The 17,423-nt window shown below is 46.4% G+C and overlaps 1 protein-coding gene across 4 annotated transcripts in view; it reads left to right on the forward strand.

Moving 5' to 3' along the window:
• The first annotated feature begins 276 nt into the window (after positions 1–276).
• SMARCAL1 (SNF2 related chromatin remodeling annealing helicase 1) overlaps positions 277–17,423 on the forward strand; it is a 55,913-nt gene continuing 38,766 nt past the window's right edge. For 3 of the 4 annotated variants that reach the window (XM_075001362.1, XM_075001365.1, XM_075001366.1), the window contains exons 1-7: positions 283–470; positions 2,803–3,630; positions 6,368–6,418; positions 9,042–9,302; positions 10,342–10,392; positions 14,419–14,602; positions 17,197–17,347. In XM_075001362.1, coding sequence (XP_074857463.1) covers positions 2,892–3,630; positions 6,368–6,418; positions 9,042–9,302; positions 10,342–10,392; positions 14,419–14,602; positions 17,197–17,347 — 1,437 coding nt within the window. In that variant the 5' untranslated portion in view covers positions 283–470; positions 2,803–2,891. Of the gene's footprint in view, positions 471–2,802; positions 3,631–6,367; positions 6,419–9,041; positions 9,303–10,341; positions 10,393–14,418; positions 14,603–17,196; positions 17,348–17,423 lie in introns of all 4 variants that reach the window. The other variant, XM_075001364.1, reaches the window with a different exon arrangement.

Genomic DNA, 17,423 nt, shown 5'->3' on the forward strand with positions numbered 1-17,423 from the left:
CACTATTCCTGCTGTAATTAACGACAGCAGATTGGTGACCCTACGGCACGGAGGGAGCTGGTGCCACTGAGAGCCAAACAGACAACCCAGGAGCCCGGCTGCTCCTCCCACACCCAAAGTGCAACTGACTAGCGTTACTGTCGGGGGCCTTAAAAGACTACACTTCCCATGGTGCAATGGGATGGGAATTCCCGGTGTGCAACGCGCGCCCCGTGCGCTTGTTCGCCCTCCCGGGGAAGCGATGCCTGCTGGGAGTTGAAGTTCTGACACATGCGCGCGTCACCTTGCGCGGGGAGCGGAGTGCCGCGGCCGGGAGGGCTGCGTGCGCGGGGTGGGGCCTTCCGCTCCCCTCGGCGCTGGGGGAGCGCAGCTCCGGGATTGCTGCGGTGAGCGAGTCCCAGGCCCGGGAGTGACCCCAGTATCTAAGAGCAGCGCGGGACTGAGTCCCAGGAGCCGGGAGAGGAAAGGGGGTGAGCCCCAGTGTCTGGCAGGGGTGGGAGGGAGACCCCAATGTCGGGGGGGGTGAGCCCCACTAGCCAGGAGAGGAAAGGGGGTGAGCCCCAGTGTCTGGCAGGGGTGGGAGGGAGCCCCCAATGTCGGGGGGGGTGAGCCCCACTAGCCAGGAGAGGAAAGGGGGTGAGCCCCAGTGTCTGGCAGGGGTGGGAGGGAGACCCCAATGTGTGGGAGAGGAAAGGAGGTGAGCCCCAGTGTCTGGCAGGGCTGGGGAGTGAGCCCCAATGTCTGGGAGAGGAAAGGGGGTGAGCCCCAGTGTCTGGCAGGGGTGGGAGGGAGCCCCCAATGTCGGGGGGGTGAGCCCCAATGTCTGGGAGAGGAAAGGGGGTGAGCCCCAGTGTCTGGCAGGGGTGGGAGGGAGACCCCAATGTCGGGGGGGTGAGCCCCACTAGCCAGGAGAGGAAAGGGGGTGAGCCCCAGTGTCTGGCAGGGCTGGGGAGTGAGCCCCCATGTCTGGGAGAGGAAAGGGGGTGAGCCCCAGTGTTTGGCAGGGGTAGGAGGGAGACCCCAATATCTGGTGGGGTGGGGGGAGCCTCACTAGCCAGGAGGGGAAAGGGGGTGAGCCCCAGTGTCTGGCAGGCCTGCGGGGTGGTGATCCCAGTAGCCAGGAGGGGAAACGGGGTGAGCCCCAGTGTCTGGCAGGCCTGGGGGGTGGTGACCTCAGTAGCCAAGAGGGGAAAGGGGGTGAGCCCCACTGTCTGGCCGGCTGAGGGGGGATGAGTCCCAGTTGCTGGGAGGGGTGGGGTGAGTGAGCCCCTGAAGTTTGTGGTGGGAGGGGGTAGGGGTTGATCCTCAGTAGCTGGAAGGTCAGGGGGCTTGAGCCTTGAAGTATGTGTGTGGGGGTTTGAGCCCTGGTGTTGGGGAGTGGATAGGGAGGGTCTTTGATCTGGGGATGTGGGGTGAGTAAACCCCTGAAGTAGCAGTGACCCAGTATCTAGAAGTATGGGACAAAGCTGTTGAAGTGAAGTGTATGTAGGGTGGCGGGGGTGAGCCTCAGTAGCTGGGTGGGTTTGCAGGAGTGAGCCCCTGCAGATGGGAGGGGCCAGGCATGAGCTCCAGTAGCAGGGAGAGGAGGGATGAGTGAGCCCCTGAAGTAGTAGTGATCCCACTATTGAGGAGGGATGGGGTTGTAAGCCCCTGAAATGCGTGTGTGGGAGGGAGCGGGTTGAGTTCCAGTATCTGGGAGAGGGTGGGGTGAATGAGCCCTTAACCTTGACTATTACAGAGGTGGGGGTTAAATCACTATCCATAGCATACGGGAATGCTATTGGTGCTGGCAATGTAAATTTCCCAAGGCAGGAGGCGAGCCCTGGTCTTGCATTATTGATTATGGGGCTCTGTTTCTCTTCGCCACTTGCTGAAAAACGCTGAGCTGGAAGGGTGATGTGTAGTTGTACAATGAGAGCTGAGGTCCCTGATTTCCATGCTAGTTACATGGATGAGAGATTTCTTCAGTCATAGGGCTGGCCCAGTGGTGTTCGGGGCTCTCTGGCGGATTGTGTGTAAGGGCTCAGTTGAATTTCCAAGATGTGTGCACATCTTGTGGGATAGGGATGTCAACAACTAGTAAGCATGATACATACTGGTATGCTTATCGGTTAACCAGCCCTTGCTAGTGAACTCTGGTGGTGGTCAGCAGTGCTGGGCCAGAGCAGCCCTGGATGCAGAGGAGCCAGTGTCTGTGTTCCCTGTAAATTGAGTGCTTGGATGGCCGTCCATGAGAGATTCACATGCCTCTCAGCTGATTAGTAGAGTGCACACAGACAACAGCATGTGTTTCTGTTGGTGGTGCGCATCTGTGCATGTCTTGGTGCACATAACAAAATTTATTCTGCACATGGATGTTAAAAATTAGAGGGGGCAGTGGGCCGGCCCGGCCTTGGCGTGGCTGTGTGGCAAACCCTAAATTAAAACAGTTACATCAGTTAAGTGCTAACATTTAATTGATTAACTTTTAAAATCCTATTGTGGGAAAACTTTTTGGCAGTCGAAGTGATGGGGCATGGAGAAAAAGAGAACAACAAAACCAGTGCTTTAGCAAGGAGGTCCGGGGTGCAGGTACTCCAAAAGCAAGTGTCTTCATTGTCCCCTGTTTTGCATGTGGCTTAAGTCTTGCCACGAGTCTATGCTGTTGCCCTGGTTTTGAGTTGGGTATTTGTACCGCACCAGTCACTCTAGTGTCTAAGTGCCATTTCATCCATAAAAATCCCAACCTTCCAATACCTTCCATGCATGTGGTTAACATCTATTAGATATTTTTGCTCTAGGTGTTTGTGTTTTTGTTTTTAGGTTTGCCCCCAGTCCTGCTTAAGGAACTGCTGGATTCCTCACTAATATGCAATACGCGAGTTTCAGGGCTATAATTTTAATTGTGGAAGATGTCGCCTGGCCTTACGGAGGAACAGAAAACAAAAATTGAGGAGAATAGGCAGAAGGCCTTGGCTAGGAGAGCAGAGAGACTAGCAGCCCAGCAAGGAGGGTCTGGTGGGCTTGCTAGCCAGCTAGCCAGCCAGCAGAATCCAAACTATCAAGGAAACCTGGATCATCAATGTAGGAAACAAGAACAAAATCAAGTTAGGTTCATTAGCCATCACCAGCAGAATCCCAACGGCCATGTTGCTCCTGAGAACTCTAATCAGAAAGGTTATGATCACTTTAACACAGTCCAGCAAACGGTGGCTGGTTCATGCAGCATGCAACAGGAGAATAGTTCAGAGGACTCAAACCAAGATTTGCGGAATCAAATGTATAATACTAAGCAGTGCCTTCCGATACAGAAGAATTCTTTGAGTTATTCCCATCAACCTTATTCAGGTTCTGAAATGTCAACAAATACAGGGAAGACAACCTGTGGACCCTTTCCCAAAAAGGAGGATGGTAGCATTTCACGGCTCTGTGGAACTGTGCAGCCACTCGTTCCGCTGAATGAGGGTAAAGTGCAGACGATGGCCAGTTCTGGTGGTGTGGGCTCTACCTTGGAAATATCTTGTCATAGAAAAGCACATAGTGTTACCACAGGAAGATGCGTGAAATACAGAGAAGACCGATTCCAGGTTGAAGTAGGCTACAACGCAGAACTTATTGCTGTATTTAAGAAAATACCTAGCAGAAGTTATGGTAAGAAAACTTGTAACAACAATTTCTTGAACTTGCTTTTTCCCCCGTTTGTGTGTGTGTGTTTGTTTTTTTTTTTTTAAAATCAGTATATTAGTCTCTTTAAGAATTACATAGAAATCACCATATCCCTCACAGAAATACAACTATTGCAGGGGTGGAATATGGCAGTGATGATTTATATTATTATTTTTAGCGGGGATGTGGAAAATAAGGCAATAGAAACTGCAGAAGAGTTCAGGGAATAAATAACTCAGGCTGAAATTCAGCCAAGAAACTCTATTAATTCTCCTTCCCACTCCAGTCCACTTGTATGAAAAGTGTCCTGAGATATTTTGTGAGTTCAGGCAGTCAGATTTAGAGCTGACTGGAAACTGGTGTTTCCGTCTTGCAAGAAAATTTAGCTTTTTGAAAAATGGCCCTGATTTTGGATTTTTAAATTTTTTTTAACAGTTGAAATTTTTAAATTGCTATTTGGGTAAATCAAAGTACTTCATTTTGCTAAATTTGGAATTAGTCGATTTTGACCTATTTTCGGAAAAAAATATAAAGTATGAAATGAAACAACTTTGAAACATCGACCCTCCCCCTGCCCCAAAAAAAATCCTCTTCATTCTAGAAATGTCAAAATGGATGTTTTCATATTTCCAAATGCTTTTGATTGTTTCAAAACAAAATTTTATTTCACATGGATACCATAATTTTAAAATATTTTTATCAAAATGGTATTTTCTGACAAAATTATAGTGACCAAAAAAAAAAAATTCCCACCAGTTTTAGGGGAATCATTGGCGCTGGGGGGAGTGTGTTATTGCAGAAATGGTTAATTTCAGTTGCTCTTAGACAGTTGGTTGACTCGGTATCTTTAAGGGCAAAAGGCATCACTACAATCATCCAGTCTGACCTGCACATCGTAGGCCTCGAAACTTTACCTTCCCACTCCTAAAATAGGCCTGTAGCCACTGAATGAGTTACGGAAGCCCTCCAATCTCAATTTAAAGACTTCAGGTGACAGAGAGGTCTACCCTTTGCTGTAGTTCAAAGCAGTAAGTGACTCATGCCCTCTGCTGCAGTGGAGGGCAACCCCCCCCCCACGATTTCTGCCAGTCTGACCTGGGTAAAAGTCACTTCCTGACCCCAAATATGGCAGTCAGTTAGATGTTGAGCACGTGAGACCCACCAGCCAGACACATGGGAAAGAATTCTCTGTCGTAATTCAGAGCACTTCCCATCTAGTGCTGAGTCTCTGGCCACTGGAGATATTTACTAATAGCAGTCACTTGGGGACCATATGCCTTTGTAGGAAACATCCTTATAATATCACCTTCCTTTAAAGTTATCAAGCTCAACTTTGAAACAAGTTAGGTTATTTTGCCCCAACTAGTTCCTTTGGAAAACTGTTAGGCTGTGGCTACGCTAGCACCCCCCTTTCAAAAGGGGGATGCTAATGAGCTGCTTCGGCAGATGCTAATGAGGCATTACCATGCATATGCAGTGCCTCATTAGCATAATGGCAGCCGCACATGTTTCGAAAGTGCCACTTTCGAAATGCACACAGCTGGTGTAGATGGGGGCTTTTCAGAAGGAACCCCTGGATTTTGAAAGCCCCTTCTTCTCATTTGGTTTTGGGAAGAAGGGGCTTTCGAAGTCCATGTGGGTAGCATCTGCTGAAGTGGCTTATTATCATCCCCCTTTCGAAAGGGGGATGCTAGTGTAGTCACGGCTTTATAGAACTTCATTTCTCTGGTGGTTAGAAACCTGCATCTAAGGCTATGTCTGCACTTTCATCTGTAAAACTTGTTGATCAGGGCGTGGAGGAAAAAAAATACCCCCAACTGACAACAGCAAAAAGCGCCATTGTGGAAAGCTGACAAAGCTATTGCCCATTTTGGTCAGTGTGCTTATTTTGTCTGCAGGGCAGAGAACTAAAACGGCTGTCAGTAGCAGCACAGCTGTTCCGCTGCAAGGCGTGCGGTGTAGATGTAGCTTAATTTGAAGCAGAAACTTGTTGATGGTCGATGTGTATCGATTTGTTTGTGTGCCTATGTTGGCCCTTTACTCAAGTATTAATCGTCACCAGTCTAACCTTAACCAGTCTGTAGCCATCCTAGTGGCCTCTGGATCAGGGGTCAGCAACCTTTGGGGGGGAAGGGGAAGGGGGGTGCCAAATTTGCTTTTTTGACCTCTGTCCATCCAAGTGCCGGTGACACTTCTTAAGTCACTAATAGTCCTATTTACAATGGCTTCATTGGTAAATGGAGATGCAGGCTTTACTGTTTTATGTGGTCATTGGTAGCATTAGCTGGTTTTTGTTAATCCACAGGCCGCAAGGCTTTGAGCAAGCTCCCAGCTGCATGAGGGAGATGAGGGAGGACAGGCTGAGCTCTCGCCTCGTGTGCCGATGAAAATCTGCTCATGTGCCGGTGGTTGCTGAACCCTGCTCTAGAGTCAAATATTTGTAGTCATCCTTCTTTGCAAAGTCTTTTGTCTTTTCCAGTCAGTGCTGCATTCTGGGGTTTACTTCCACCCTCTTATGTTTGTATGGGTGTATGTTTGCTTTCCTGCTGCTAAGTCTTTCAGTATTTCCGGTTGACCTGCAGTTGTAGTAACACTGCACGTTGCTTTTGACAGGAATGGGTACATGTCAAAGTATATAAACAGACCAGATTCTCTTTCATTACTAAGCCTTTAACATTGTTTGTTTCTAATCAAAAATGAACCCAATTCTGTTCAATTTCAGATCCTACTATGAAGATGTGGAATTTTAGTTTAGAAGACTACAGAAATCTCAGTAAGTGAGCAGATTACAATGTAATCTTATGCTCTAAAATATGTTAGTCTATAAGGTGCCACAGGACTTCTTGTTTTCAGATTATCAAAGCCTGTCTGTCACCTTTGCATGATTATTGTTGGGTGTGTAATTGCTTACAGTAAGGATGGGGCTGCTCTGTTCAAACAGAACACCCATTCTTTGGGCGTGGGGTTGTGCTTTGAATCTCTGAAGTTAGTTAGAATTAAGTGGGTTTCCAGGTGTAATCTAACTGCTTAAGCATGCACTTTCTCCACTTACCAACTGAATGTTGAAAGAGCGAAAGAACCATAGTCTATGACTGTGTTCATGCAGGTAGTTCATATGGGTTCATGCAGAGAAAGTGAAAACATTCCAGAAGTGCATGCTGGTTGATACTCTACTGAATTGTCAATGTAGGTTTCATGAAGCTCTTTATTTTCATGTTTATTGGGAGTGTGGGAAGTGAACTGGGATGATCTTGGCTTTGTGTGAAGTTGTCATTGCAGTTGCGGGAAAATCAGGGGAGGGCTTTCTTTGTGAACTGGAGAAGATTTGAGATGGCTGCAGAGACCATGGCTATGTCTACGCTTGCATGCCTCTTTTGAAAGAGGCGTGCAAATGAGGGAAATTGAAATTGCAAATGAAGTGCAGATTTACATATCTGGCACCTCATTTGCATAGTCTCCTTTCAAAAGGAAAAAAAGCAGTGTAGACATGGCTCTTTCGAAAGTAGACTCCATCTTTGAAAGAATCCTCCTTCCTATTTTGTTTTGGGGTTCTGCTATTGATTTCAGTGGAAGCCGATTTGGGCCAATGCTTTGGAAAAGCCCACCCTTCAGGCCTAATTTTAACCTCTCATACAGATTGCTGTATATTTAAATGCTGATGGGTGGCTCTCTTCTGTATCTTATACCATGTAAAGGAGTCCTAGCCCTGCATAGCTTAAGTTACTTTTAAATAGTATGTCATCTTTCTTAAAAATGTCAAATTATCCTGGAGCATCAACTTGTGGTAGAAGACTCTTGGTAAAAAGTAGCTACTGGCGTCCTGATCATGAGATGGTTACCAAAACCACTCCGAGTGTTTCACGAAGTATGGTTAAGTGGACTCTGTCAGCTGAAATCTAGACAGTTTTTTAAAACGAATGTTTCAAAAATTGTGGCAGGTTCTTTGCCTGTCCCTGCCAATTGCTGCAATTTTTTTACGATTACACTTGTACTTTTTTTTAAAGGGCTTCCTCTTTATTGTTTTTGAAAAATCCAGTCAAATAGATGAAACAAAGTGTACACAAAATTAACAAATAGAGGTTTTTTTTCCCCCTAGTTTCTTTACAGCAGCTGTGAGTTGTATCTATATTAGCTATAAAGAATGAGGTAAAAATGCAACTTTCCATAATGGAAAGCCTCGCTTTTCAGTTTTTCCTTACTACTTCTGAAATTGTCCCTTTCGGATGAAATTTCACACGCTTTGATTCAGATTGGAGCTGGCTTTTTTCTTTTAAGGCAAGTTGGATGAGCTGTTTGGTATTATCAGCAGGGAAGGAGGACTAAAAATCTATTTTTCCAGCTTTCAAAAAACAAACCTAACTTCAGAGCATTTTTTGTAGCTCATCAATAGCTCAGAGTGTCAGAAGGAAGCTGTGCTGTCCTCCTGTAGTGCAGCTCCCAAAGCAATGGCTTCTAAGTTTACAAGATGAGGGAAACCAGCTGTAAGAAACAGAGATGCGGCTTTTGAGCATACTCATAGATCATCCGTTAAGAATTTTGTGGTACCGCAGGAAATGTTGCCTCCTGTGTCAGGTCGAGACATTGCATGAAAGGCAGAGAGATTTTAGATCACACTCCCTAGTAGCTGTCGGGGAATCTGGACAGGGCTGATGCAGTGTGGGGCCTGGATTCTCGCCAGCTCTGCAGCTCTTCCATTCTCATTGTCTGCTCTGAGGCAGGAGAGTGGGTTCACGCTGCTGCCCCACCTCACTTCAGCTATTTGATCCTTGCTCTAAAAGGGAAACCGGGCCACCTCTTCCCTTTTGCTCTCAGGAGCATGGTATGCTCTGCTGATCTTTTCACGCCTCATCCCAAAGCATCCTGTGCCTTTTGCCCGGGTTCAGTTTGGCGCCTGCTTTTTCTGTCCCTTAGGAAATTGAAGTTTTGGTGATTTGTCCGGGTTTTCTTTTAGGCCGTGTCTACGCTAGCCAAAAACTTCGAAATGGCCATGCAAATGGCCATTTCAAAGTTTACTAATGAAATGCTGAAATACATATTCAGCGCCTCATTAGTATGTGGGCGGCTGCAGCACTTCGAAATTGACGCGGCTCATCCAGATGGGGCTCCTTTTTGAAAGGACCCTGGCTACTTTGATGTCCCCTTATTCCTATGAGCAGATAGGAATAAGGGGACTTCAAAGTAGCCGATGTCCTTTTGAAAAGAAGCCCCGTCTGGATGAGCTGTGCGGAGGCGAGCTGCGTCAATTTCGAAATGCCGCGGCCGCCCGCATGCTAATGAGGCGCTGAATATGTATTTCAGCGCTTCATTAGTAAACTTCGAAATGGCCATTTCGAAGTTTTTGGCTAGTGTAGACGTAGCCATATTGTTTCCCATAAAGCCATTGTTTTTCCTCCTAGTGGAAGCTGTGAAGCCACTTTCCTCAGTGACTTTGGAGCCATTGGAAGAGATGTGTGCAGCTGGGCCATCTATGTGTTCTCGGTCTGCCAGCAGTGAGCCCAGCTTGAAATCCTCCTTAAAGACATGCAGCGGCTGGCAGAAACCCTCTGCCACCGTCAAGGGGAAGTGTGTCTTGATCTCGCGCTCCCGGTTTGAGGTTGATGTTGGGTATGCTGCAGAAATCATTGAAGTGTTTAAACAGATGAATTCTAGGAATTACGGTGAGTCTCTTGTTTATGTGCTGCATTAAAGTAACAGTGTTTGGTGGTGCTGGCTACGTTCACTAACGCCTATAATGTGCTTTGGGACTGAAAGATGGTGTATAAGAGCACATCCTCTCTGGACAGGCTGAAATGAGAGGATCCATGTCAGGGTGGTTTTGGGTATTTTGTAAGAATGCTCTGATACTTAAACATTGAGCTTACTGTTTTGCTCTGGCAGCATGAATAACTCCTCATTTTGTTCAGAGGTAAATTACCAAGGCCATATTTCAAAGCTGGATGTGCTGAATTTGACCAGTGATGTCCATCCTCTGCATCACTGCACCTGATATGTGGGGGTTTTTTTTCTTATCAGAAATGGCAGAACAAACCAGTTGGAAACATGAATGATCTCAGATAACGATCGAGAATTAGTGGAGGTCTCCAGCAACCATGCTAATGTTTAGGAGATGTTCTTATAGCATTCTTAGAACTCAGACCTGCAAAGTTAGATATCCCCATCCTTCCTTTATGGACAGGCAAACGGAGGGATGGAGAAGTAAAGTGACTTGCCCAGTGTTACAGTAGGCCAGAGATGAGTGCAGAACAGAACCCAGTCCTCTTGACTCACAGGCTCGTGCCCACTTTGGTGCATCCTGCTGCCTGCTTTCAGTGGGTCAGCTTTTGACTCATCCTTGACTTACTGGAAGATGCAACCATTGGCAGAACTGAAGGCTGAGTTTGGCCCTAGTATTTTATGGGTGCCCGAAGTGCATGAGGCAGTCCTGCAACTTACTGTTACTCTCTGAAACTCAGCTGGGGTCTGACTGCCCGAGCACTTTGCTGACCCTTCTTCCATGATCTCAAAAACCCTTTGGTTAACATGGGACGGGAAGGTTTAAAAAAAAAAAAGTCTGACCTTGATGGAAACTGTTTCAATCTGTTCTGAAATGGAGTCAGTACTGAATGGTGCTGCTGTTGCTTCGTGGTAGGGTCAGGTGATGCTTTTTTAAAATCTTTCTCATATCGTTCGATGATTTTATTATTGTGACTGTTGCAGACATGAAGACCAGAAAATGGAGTTTCTTACTGGAGGACTATCCAAGGCTAAGTGAGAAGCTGTTTTTTGTTTTCTAGAGGGGTCTGGTCTCTTGGGACGGTGACAAATTACATACTATTTCTGGGGATGAGCTGTTCCTCTGAGAGGGGGTAGATGTGGTGAGGGATCCCTTTGCTGGCTGTCCAATGCTAAGTCAAATAGATTTTTGTAGGGGTTACACAGACTCAGAACCCTGATTGTAATATGTGTCTATTAGTAATACTTATGGTAGCCTGTCAGAGGCCCATTCAGGATCAGGCCCTGTTGTCCTAGGTGCTGCACAAAGGCATATGAAACTGTGCTCTCTACAGTGGTAGAATTTCTAGTCTCTCTTTATTTTGTAGGTATTTTAGCATGTCTGACTAATTACAAAAGTTAAGCAATTATGGGGGAGGAGGGTACATCTAAACAGACGAGACAAACCCATGGCTGGCCTGTGCCAGCTGATTCAAGGCTGTGGGGCTGTTTCTTTACTTTGACTTTTGGAGTCAAGCTGGAGCTTGAGCTCTGGGATGCCCCATACAGGGTCCTAGAGCTTGGCTACACAGCAATGAAACAGCCTCATGGCCTGAGTCAGCAAGCACAAGCTGGGTTTGGGTGCCTAGCTGCTGTGTAGACATGTCTGTAGTGTCTTCTACCGGGGCCTGTCCCTCATTTCCCCACCTTCCTCTTTTGTGCTTCCTCAGTTCTGCAGCTGGCACACAGTCACTCCTGACCCAAAGTGAACAAGGGATATGCATGCATGAGTGCCCTGGCCACACCCCTGCAAATAGCCTATTGCAGGGCTCAAGCGCTATGGAGAACAGCATGCTGGTGACTCCCACCTCCCAAGTTTTTCAGATCATGTCTGCTCAATTTCTAAGTGAACTGACAATTTTTCTAACTGCAAGTGTCTGAACCATAGTCTGGGTCCTGACAATCAGGGTGGTTTTGTTCAGCTTTATGTGATACGACTAGAAATGAAGCCTCTAATCAGAACTCAGCCAATAGGTTTGTAGCTGATGTACAAGGCAAACTAGAATCCAGCTCTCTCTCCTGTGGCTGTGTTGACTGATGGGCGCATGAGTCCCTGCTTGTTTCAGTAAAGTGATCAGACTGACTCAGCAGACTCCCACAGAGCAGTCGTGTCCTGTGGGTTTCTGTATTCCTCTGAAAACCTCAAATGCTAAGATGATGGCACTTAAATTCTTTTCGTAAAACATGTTGAGTGCAGACACAGTCTGTAGTGGTAACATTTGCTTCTGGGCACAGGTATGCCAGCTCCTCTCCTTCTGCATATGTGGTGTTGCAAAAAATTCTGACCCTCACAGTGGGGTTCAAACCTGTATTTTTTTAAAAGATGGATGTGCTTTGCAAAGAGCTTTCTCGCAGCAGCACGCTCCCAGCATGTCTGCTTCTTAGTTGCGTGTGTTTTGTTAATGTCTGGAAAGTACTTTGAAGATGAAAAGCAATGCATAAGCACTCAGTGTTTATAATTATTACTTATCATTCCATTATGCTTGCTGGGGGCCCTCGTGCTTCCTGAAATATAAAGCTTTAGAAAGAAATTGCAAGATGCCCTACAATGGTGCTATAAGACCGTTCTGAAAGATTGCCTAGCCATGGTCCAAATCCTGTGGCTTAGTGTTACTCTAGTATTGTGCACCATTACTATGGGGTAACAGCATCTTTAATAATTGTGTTCCCATATACTCTAGTAACGAGTGTGTTGGCAATGCTAATACAGCTTGAACCTCTCTAGTCCAGCACTCCCTGCTCGGGCAACATCTGAGAGTGGTCTGATTTTAGTTAGCTGGATGTCCACTTATCATGGATGTGACCAAGTTTCCTGTGGTCCCATAGTTTTTGTTTGCAGCCACTAGTCCTGCCTCTCAGCGTTCTGTGCTGTTACTTAGCTGTAATTTACCCCAAAATGTTTTCTAAGAGCCCAGTAAGTGGTGACAGTGTTGGTAATGCTGCTAGACAATATTGGCCTCCTGTGGTTTGGCAAATTCTCTCATTCAGAACCAGTCAGGTCCCAAAGGTGCCAGACTAGTGAAGTTCAAGTATTCAAGGAGCTGGAAGCCTGGATGCTGGATTTAGTGTTAAAGGAGAGGATGCTTTATGGTTGTGAGGACACACCAGATTTTTGGGCGAGCAAGCCTTCGTTCTGAAACTACAGTATAAAGACACTTGCAGGACAGGAGACTGGAGTTACACAATGGAGGCTCCTGTTGACTTCAGCAGGAATATTCTTGGTGATGAGCAGCTCCTGCTAGATGCTGAGTTTGCTCAGTGTTTTCAATCTGCTCGCTTCAGCGAGGGTAGGGTGATAAGTGGGGGGAGAGGCAGCTCCTCCAAAGCCTGGGGAGCCGGGAAGAAGGTGGCAGCCCCCGGCCCTTCCCGGGAGCCCGGGGGCAATGGCAGTCACCGGTGCTCTCAGGGAGCTGGGGGAAGCAGTAGCTGCCCACACTCCCCCTGCTTCACCAAGTCTGGGAGGAGCAGGGGGCAAATACAGGATAATTAGTCCCTTTTAAATCAAGGGTGTCCCAAGTACGGGATCTTTCTGTCCCATACAGGATGGATGGTCACCTTACTCAGGGGTCGAGGGCTTGCACCCCCTTGGAAGAAGCATACTTTGAGTGCTAGGTCCAAGGGTAGGAATAAAGGGCCCGGTGAAGGTACCCTAGAAGGAAGTTTGTGAGCGTTGTCCAGCCCTTTAACGTGAACTCGTTGAGAAATTTTGTCCCTTTCCCCAGCCTAAAAAACACCTGTTCTCTGCCTGTGAATAGTGTTCTGCACTGATTTTCTGGGGAGGGAGAAGGGGAGGATCAGGAGCTGTTCCTAGGAGTTAATATCTTTTTGCCCAGTTACTCAGTCACCTTTAGATAAAAGGTCACTTCAGTTTAAAAAAAATAAAAAAGACTCTTGGGTGACTCACGCTGGCTGCAGACACATCCTAATGACTTTTCTAGCCCTTGTGCAGAACAATAGCACCAGAATTGTTTGTAGCAATTATAGTAACGTGGTACGTTTCCGAATGCAATAACAGGCTTTTGCTATACTTCGGGGCAAGCGATTTCCTGCTCATGAAAGAGTATTAAGTATATATGAGAGCTGGGGAAGTTCAGACCATCAACAAGCTCAAGCAGAAGTCCTTTCAAATAAGGACTTTTTTTTTTACTTATGTAGCAGAAAGCCAGTCTGCTCCCTCTGCTCTAGAGAGAACTGGAACTAAAATAAAAATCCACAGTGTGGAGGCATATTTGTTGGCTCTTCATTCACTTGCAGGGTGGCAGTACACAGAGGTCCCAGTCAGGTGGCTAGCTATTGTGCTTGGTGCTGTACAGATATACACAGCACGCAGACTGTTCCTGCCCCAGAGAGGTTAAGATGAGTGATGTATAATGAGTGGAGGAGGGCAGATGCAGTCCAACTAGACCCGGCTTTTAGGCATGGCTGTGTTTGCAAGGAAAGAGTTTTTAGGCTGGGGCTGGAACCCTATTCAAAGAACAGTAGTTCAAATCACTCCTGCTCAGATAATTGAGGAAGAACTCTGCAGTGGCAGTCCCTGGTGCTCTGCTACTTTAGAGTTCTAAAGCAGAAAGAGATCAAAACCTTCGTTCTACAGTGCTTAGGGGGACTCTGTTAGTGAGTAATAAAAATAAGGATTTGAACAAGGTGCTGTAGGCTGCCTGCGGGGGAGGGTAATCTGTGCCCTGGCTCTTAAAATAAATGATTAAAAACTTCCTGTTCACACTGGCGTGGAGACTTGTGCTAGCACAGTTGTCATGGGAAAACCACATCAAGCTGCTCTTGCAGCGCTGTGCTTGGCAACTCTGTCTGCATGTGCAGGTAGCTAACTTTCCAGCATCTGGAAGCAGATTATGGGCAGTATGGTTGGGCATGCCCCTATTGGACCAGGGAAGATTTCCTTAAGCTGTTTCAGAACAAGCTTTATATCATAAAGCTGGTGGGGCCAATATGCCCCTCTGCTACTAGTGTGTACTCCATATACGATTCCTGTTCAGCTAACAGGCTGCTGTCTGTTCTTTCCAGTGGAAGCTGTACGGAGTCTCCCGTCAGTGGAGGTGGAACCGCTGCCCAAGCCAGTCATACAAGCCTTTGCTCCTCAGCTCGACAAGCCAGCTTTGCGTGTCTCAGACATTCCCGAAGCTGACCTTTCAGCGGTGGATTCCAAAATTGTGAAGAGCCTCATGCCCTTTCAGAGGGAAGGCGTGAAGTAGGTCCCATTCCCATGCCGTGAAGAGCTAGGCCTGCACTTATGGTTTGGCATTATCTGTAAGAGTAATGTTTGCTTTTTTTTTTTTTTTTTCCTTCCCTGTGAACTATCAGAGATGGGCTTGGGTCCAAATTTCTCTGAAGTCTGGCAGTGGAGGAAAGGGTTGTGGTTTGATCCAGGCTCCATTCATCTCTGAATAGTAGATAATGATGCCTGTTGCACATGTCTACCCAGAATGTATCCAGAAATTCTCTGCATGACTCGGGAAGGAAATCACATTTTACCATGGCAAAGGATAGTGTGAAATATTTGAGTCACACAGATGTACCGAAGGGACAGATCTTTGATTTGTCTCTGGACTGAATATGTACACATGCATCATTTGCTTTTCTCGTAAATTCAGCTTGAGTACCCAAGTGCATTAGCTGACTTTTCTTAGTTTTTTTTATAAGCTCCACACCAGTTTAGGTGAGCAAAGCTGAGTCCGAGAAAGATTTAAAGCAAATGATTGTGCGTGGAAGGAGCACACTTTTTTTCTCATTTGTGCTCACTATTTATTATCAGTACCAAGCAGAAAAATGACACTGCTAAATCCCCAGCTGCTGCTATGATCAGGGGGCTATTTGTACTTTTTTCTAATCAGATGAGGATAAACTGTGGGGGTAGGTCTACAGAGCAAAGTTATTTCAAAATAACTATCCTAGCGTCTACACAATGCAACCACTATTTTGAAATTATTTCAGAATAGTGGTTGGCTTATTTCGAAATTGGTAAACCTCATTCTGTGAGAAATAGCACCTATTTTGAAATAGCTGTTTCAAAACAGGTGCTGTTAAAACAGGGAATAGAGCTTATTTTGAAAAAAGCCATGGTGGTGCCTATGGCTCTATTTCAAAATAGGCTCTGTGTGTAGATGATGTATTTTGAAAAGACTAAGTGCTGTTTTGAAATGCATTTTGTGTGTAGTAGAATAGCTTATTTTGAAATAAGGCTGCTGTGTAAATGTGCCCCTGGAAGAGTGAGAGTGTTGAGTAGTTGTATGGAAAGCGCAGATTACAACATCTCTAATGGTTTTAGTCAACCCCAGCAAAATCGAAGTAAATTCAGAAGCAAGGTGGAAATGGTGTCTTTAATCAGTCTGTTTTTGTCCTCAGTACTGCAGCACCCTGGCATTTGTACATCCAACGTTTGCGTATTTGTTGCTCAGTCTCATTAAAGCAATGGAAGTGACCCCCTCCAACACGCTGAACAGAGAACTTGCAGTTCAGAACCTTCAGTCATATCTAAGTACAAACCAGTGGCTGAAGAACGAGGCTTCATCTTAATTTTTGGATGCAGTGATGGACTAAAATGAGCATCTTTAATGATTTTTGGGCCCAAGAGTTAGACAGGCCAAAATAGAATTTTAAGAACAACTAGAAATGACACACAAACTACCAGCAAAATAATGTTTAAGTATATCAGAAGCAGGAAGTCTACCAAGAAGTCAGTGGGGCACTGGATCAGTGAGGTGCTGAAGGAGCACTTGAGGGAGAACAGGACATTGCAGAGGAGTTAATGAATTCTTTGGCTCTTAGCCAAGATGGTCAGAGTCACAGGCTCATGCTCTGAGTGTCCCTCAGCCCCTGCGGGCCAGAAGTTGGGATGGGATGACAAGGGATGGATCACTGGGTAAATTGCCCAGTTCTGTTCATCCCTTCTGAAGAATCTGGGGCTGATCGCTGTCGGGTGACAGGAGAGATTTACCGTTGGTTTGGCTCGCCATGTCCGTTCTCATGTTTATTATAGTCTCACTGGTTTCACAGAAGTGCAGTTCTAAACTGAAAAGCATGGCTGTAAAAAGCTGTGTGTATTCAGAGTCCTGCCTGCTGGTTTTAGTGACTAAAATAAGTGTCTTATACCTGTTAGCCCTGCAGACCCACCACAGCTGGAGTGTGAGTGAGATTTCCTCCTCCCTTCTGCATCCTCAGCTATATTGCTTACTAAGTTCCAGTCAGTTAAACCTATTCAAACCCACTGGAGACAATGGAACTGCCTGGTTGTTGTCGGAGACAGAGATAGAAGGCAGTGTGGCTGTACAGAGTTGCTGGAGTTCATTCGGACAGCAGAACCTGTACTGCTGGTGGTGATATTTAAACAGGTGAAACCCCTGCTGAATGGAATGAGTGGGTTGCTCTGTCCAGTTCGCACTGCACAAGTGTTGGGCTCACAAAAGTCAGCATGACAGTTGGGAATAACTGCCCCTCTTTGTCGTCTGAGCTGAAGGAAGTGTGCAGACTGGGTGGACTGGGTTATGTGCTTGTCTTGGAGATGGTCCATGCCGTCCAGGCTGAGGCATTTGGCAGAGCTGCATGGGGAAGCTGGTGCTGCCATTGTCTGCACGGTGCCAGTTAAGGAGGTGGACAGAGGCCTCCTGTCTCCTGGGTGGTCAGGAAATGCACTTTAAAATAAAACCAAAGGGCTGCAAAGGAAGTCTTCTGCTGTTTTCCTCCCCTCTCCTTTGGAAAGGAGATTCTCAGGTTGGGGAGGGATTGTGCCAGCGTTGGCTGGGAAAATGGGGACAGGAGTAACCCTTTTGCCTTGTGTTCTTTCAGTTTTGCCATCTCCAGAGACGGCCGTTTGCTTCTTGCAGATGACATGGGCTTAGGGAAGACTATCCAGGCGATCTGTATCGCTGCATATTATCGAAAGGAGTGGCCACTGCTGGTGGTAACACCTTCCTCAGTGAGATTTACCTGGGCAGAGGTAATGCATGTTTAAATAGAGCTTTCAGGGGCTCACCTATCCTATTTTTTGTGTGGGTACTGTGTGGGATAGCAAA

The sequence above is a fragment of the Carettochelys insculpta genome, chromosome 8 (genome assembly GCF_033958435.1).
Source record: "Carettochelys insculpta isolate YL-2023 chromosome 8, ASM3395843v1, whole genome shotgun sequence".
Classification (NCBI taxonomy): Eukaryota; Metazoa; Chordata; order Testudines; family Carettochelyidae; genus Carettochelys; species Carettochelys insculpta.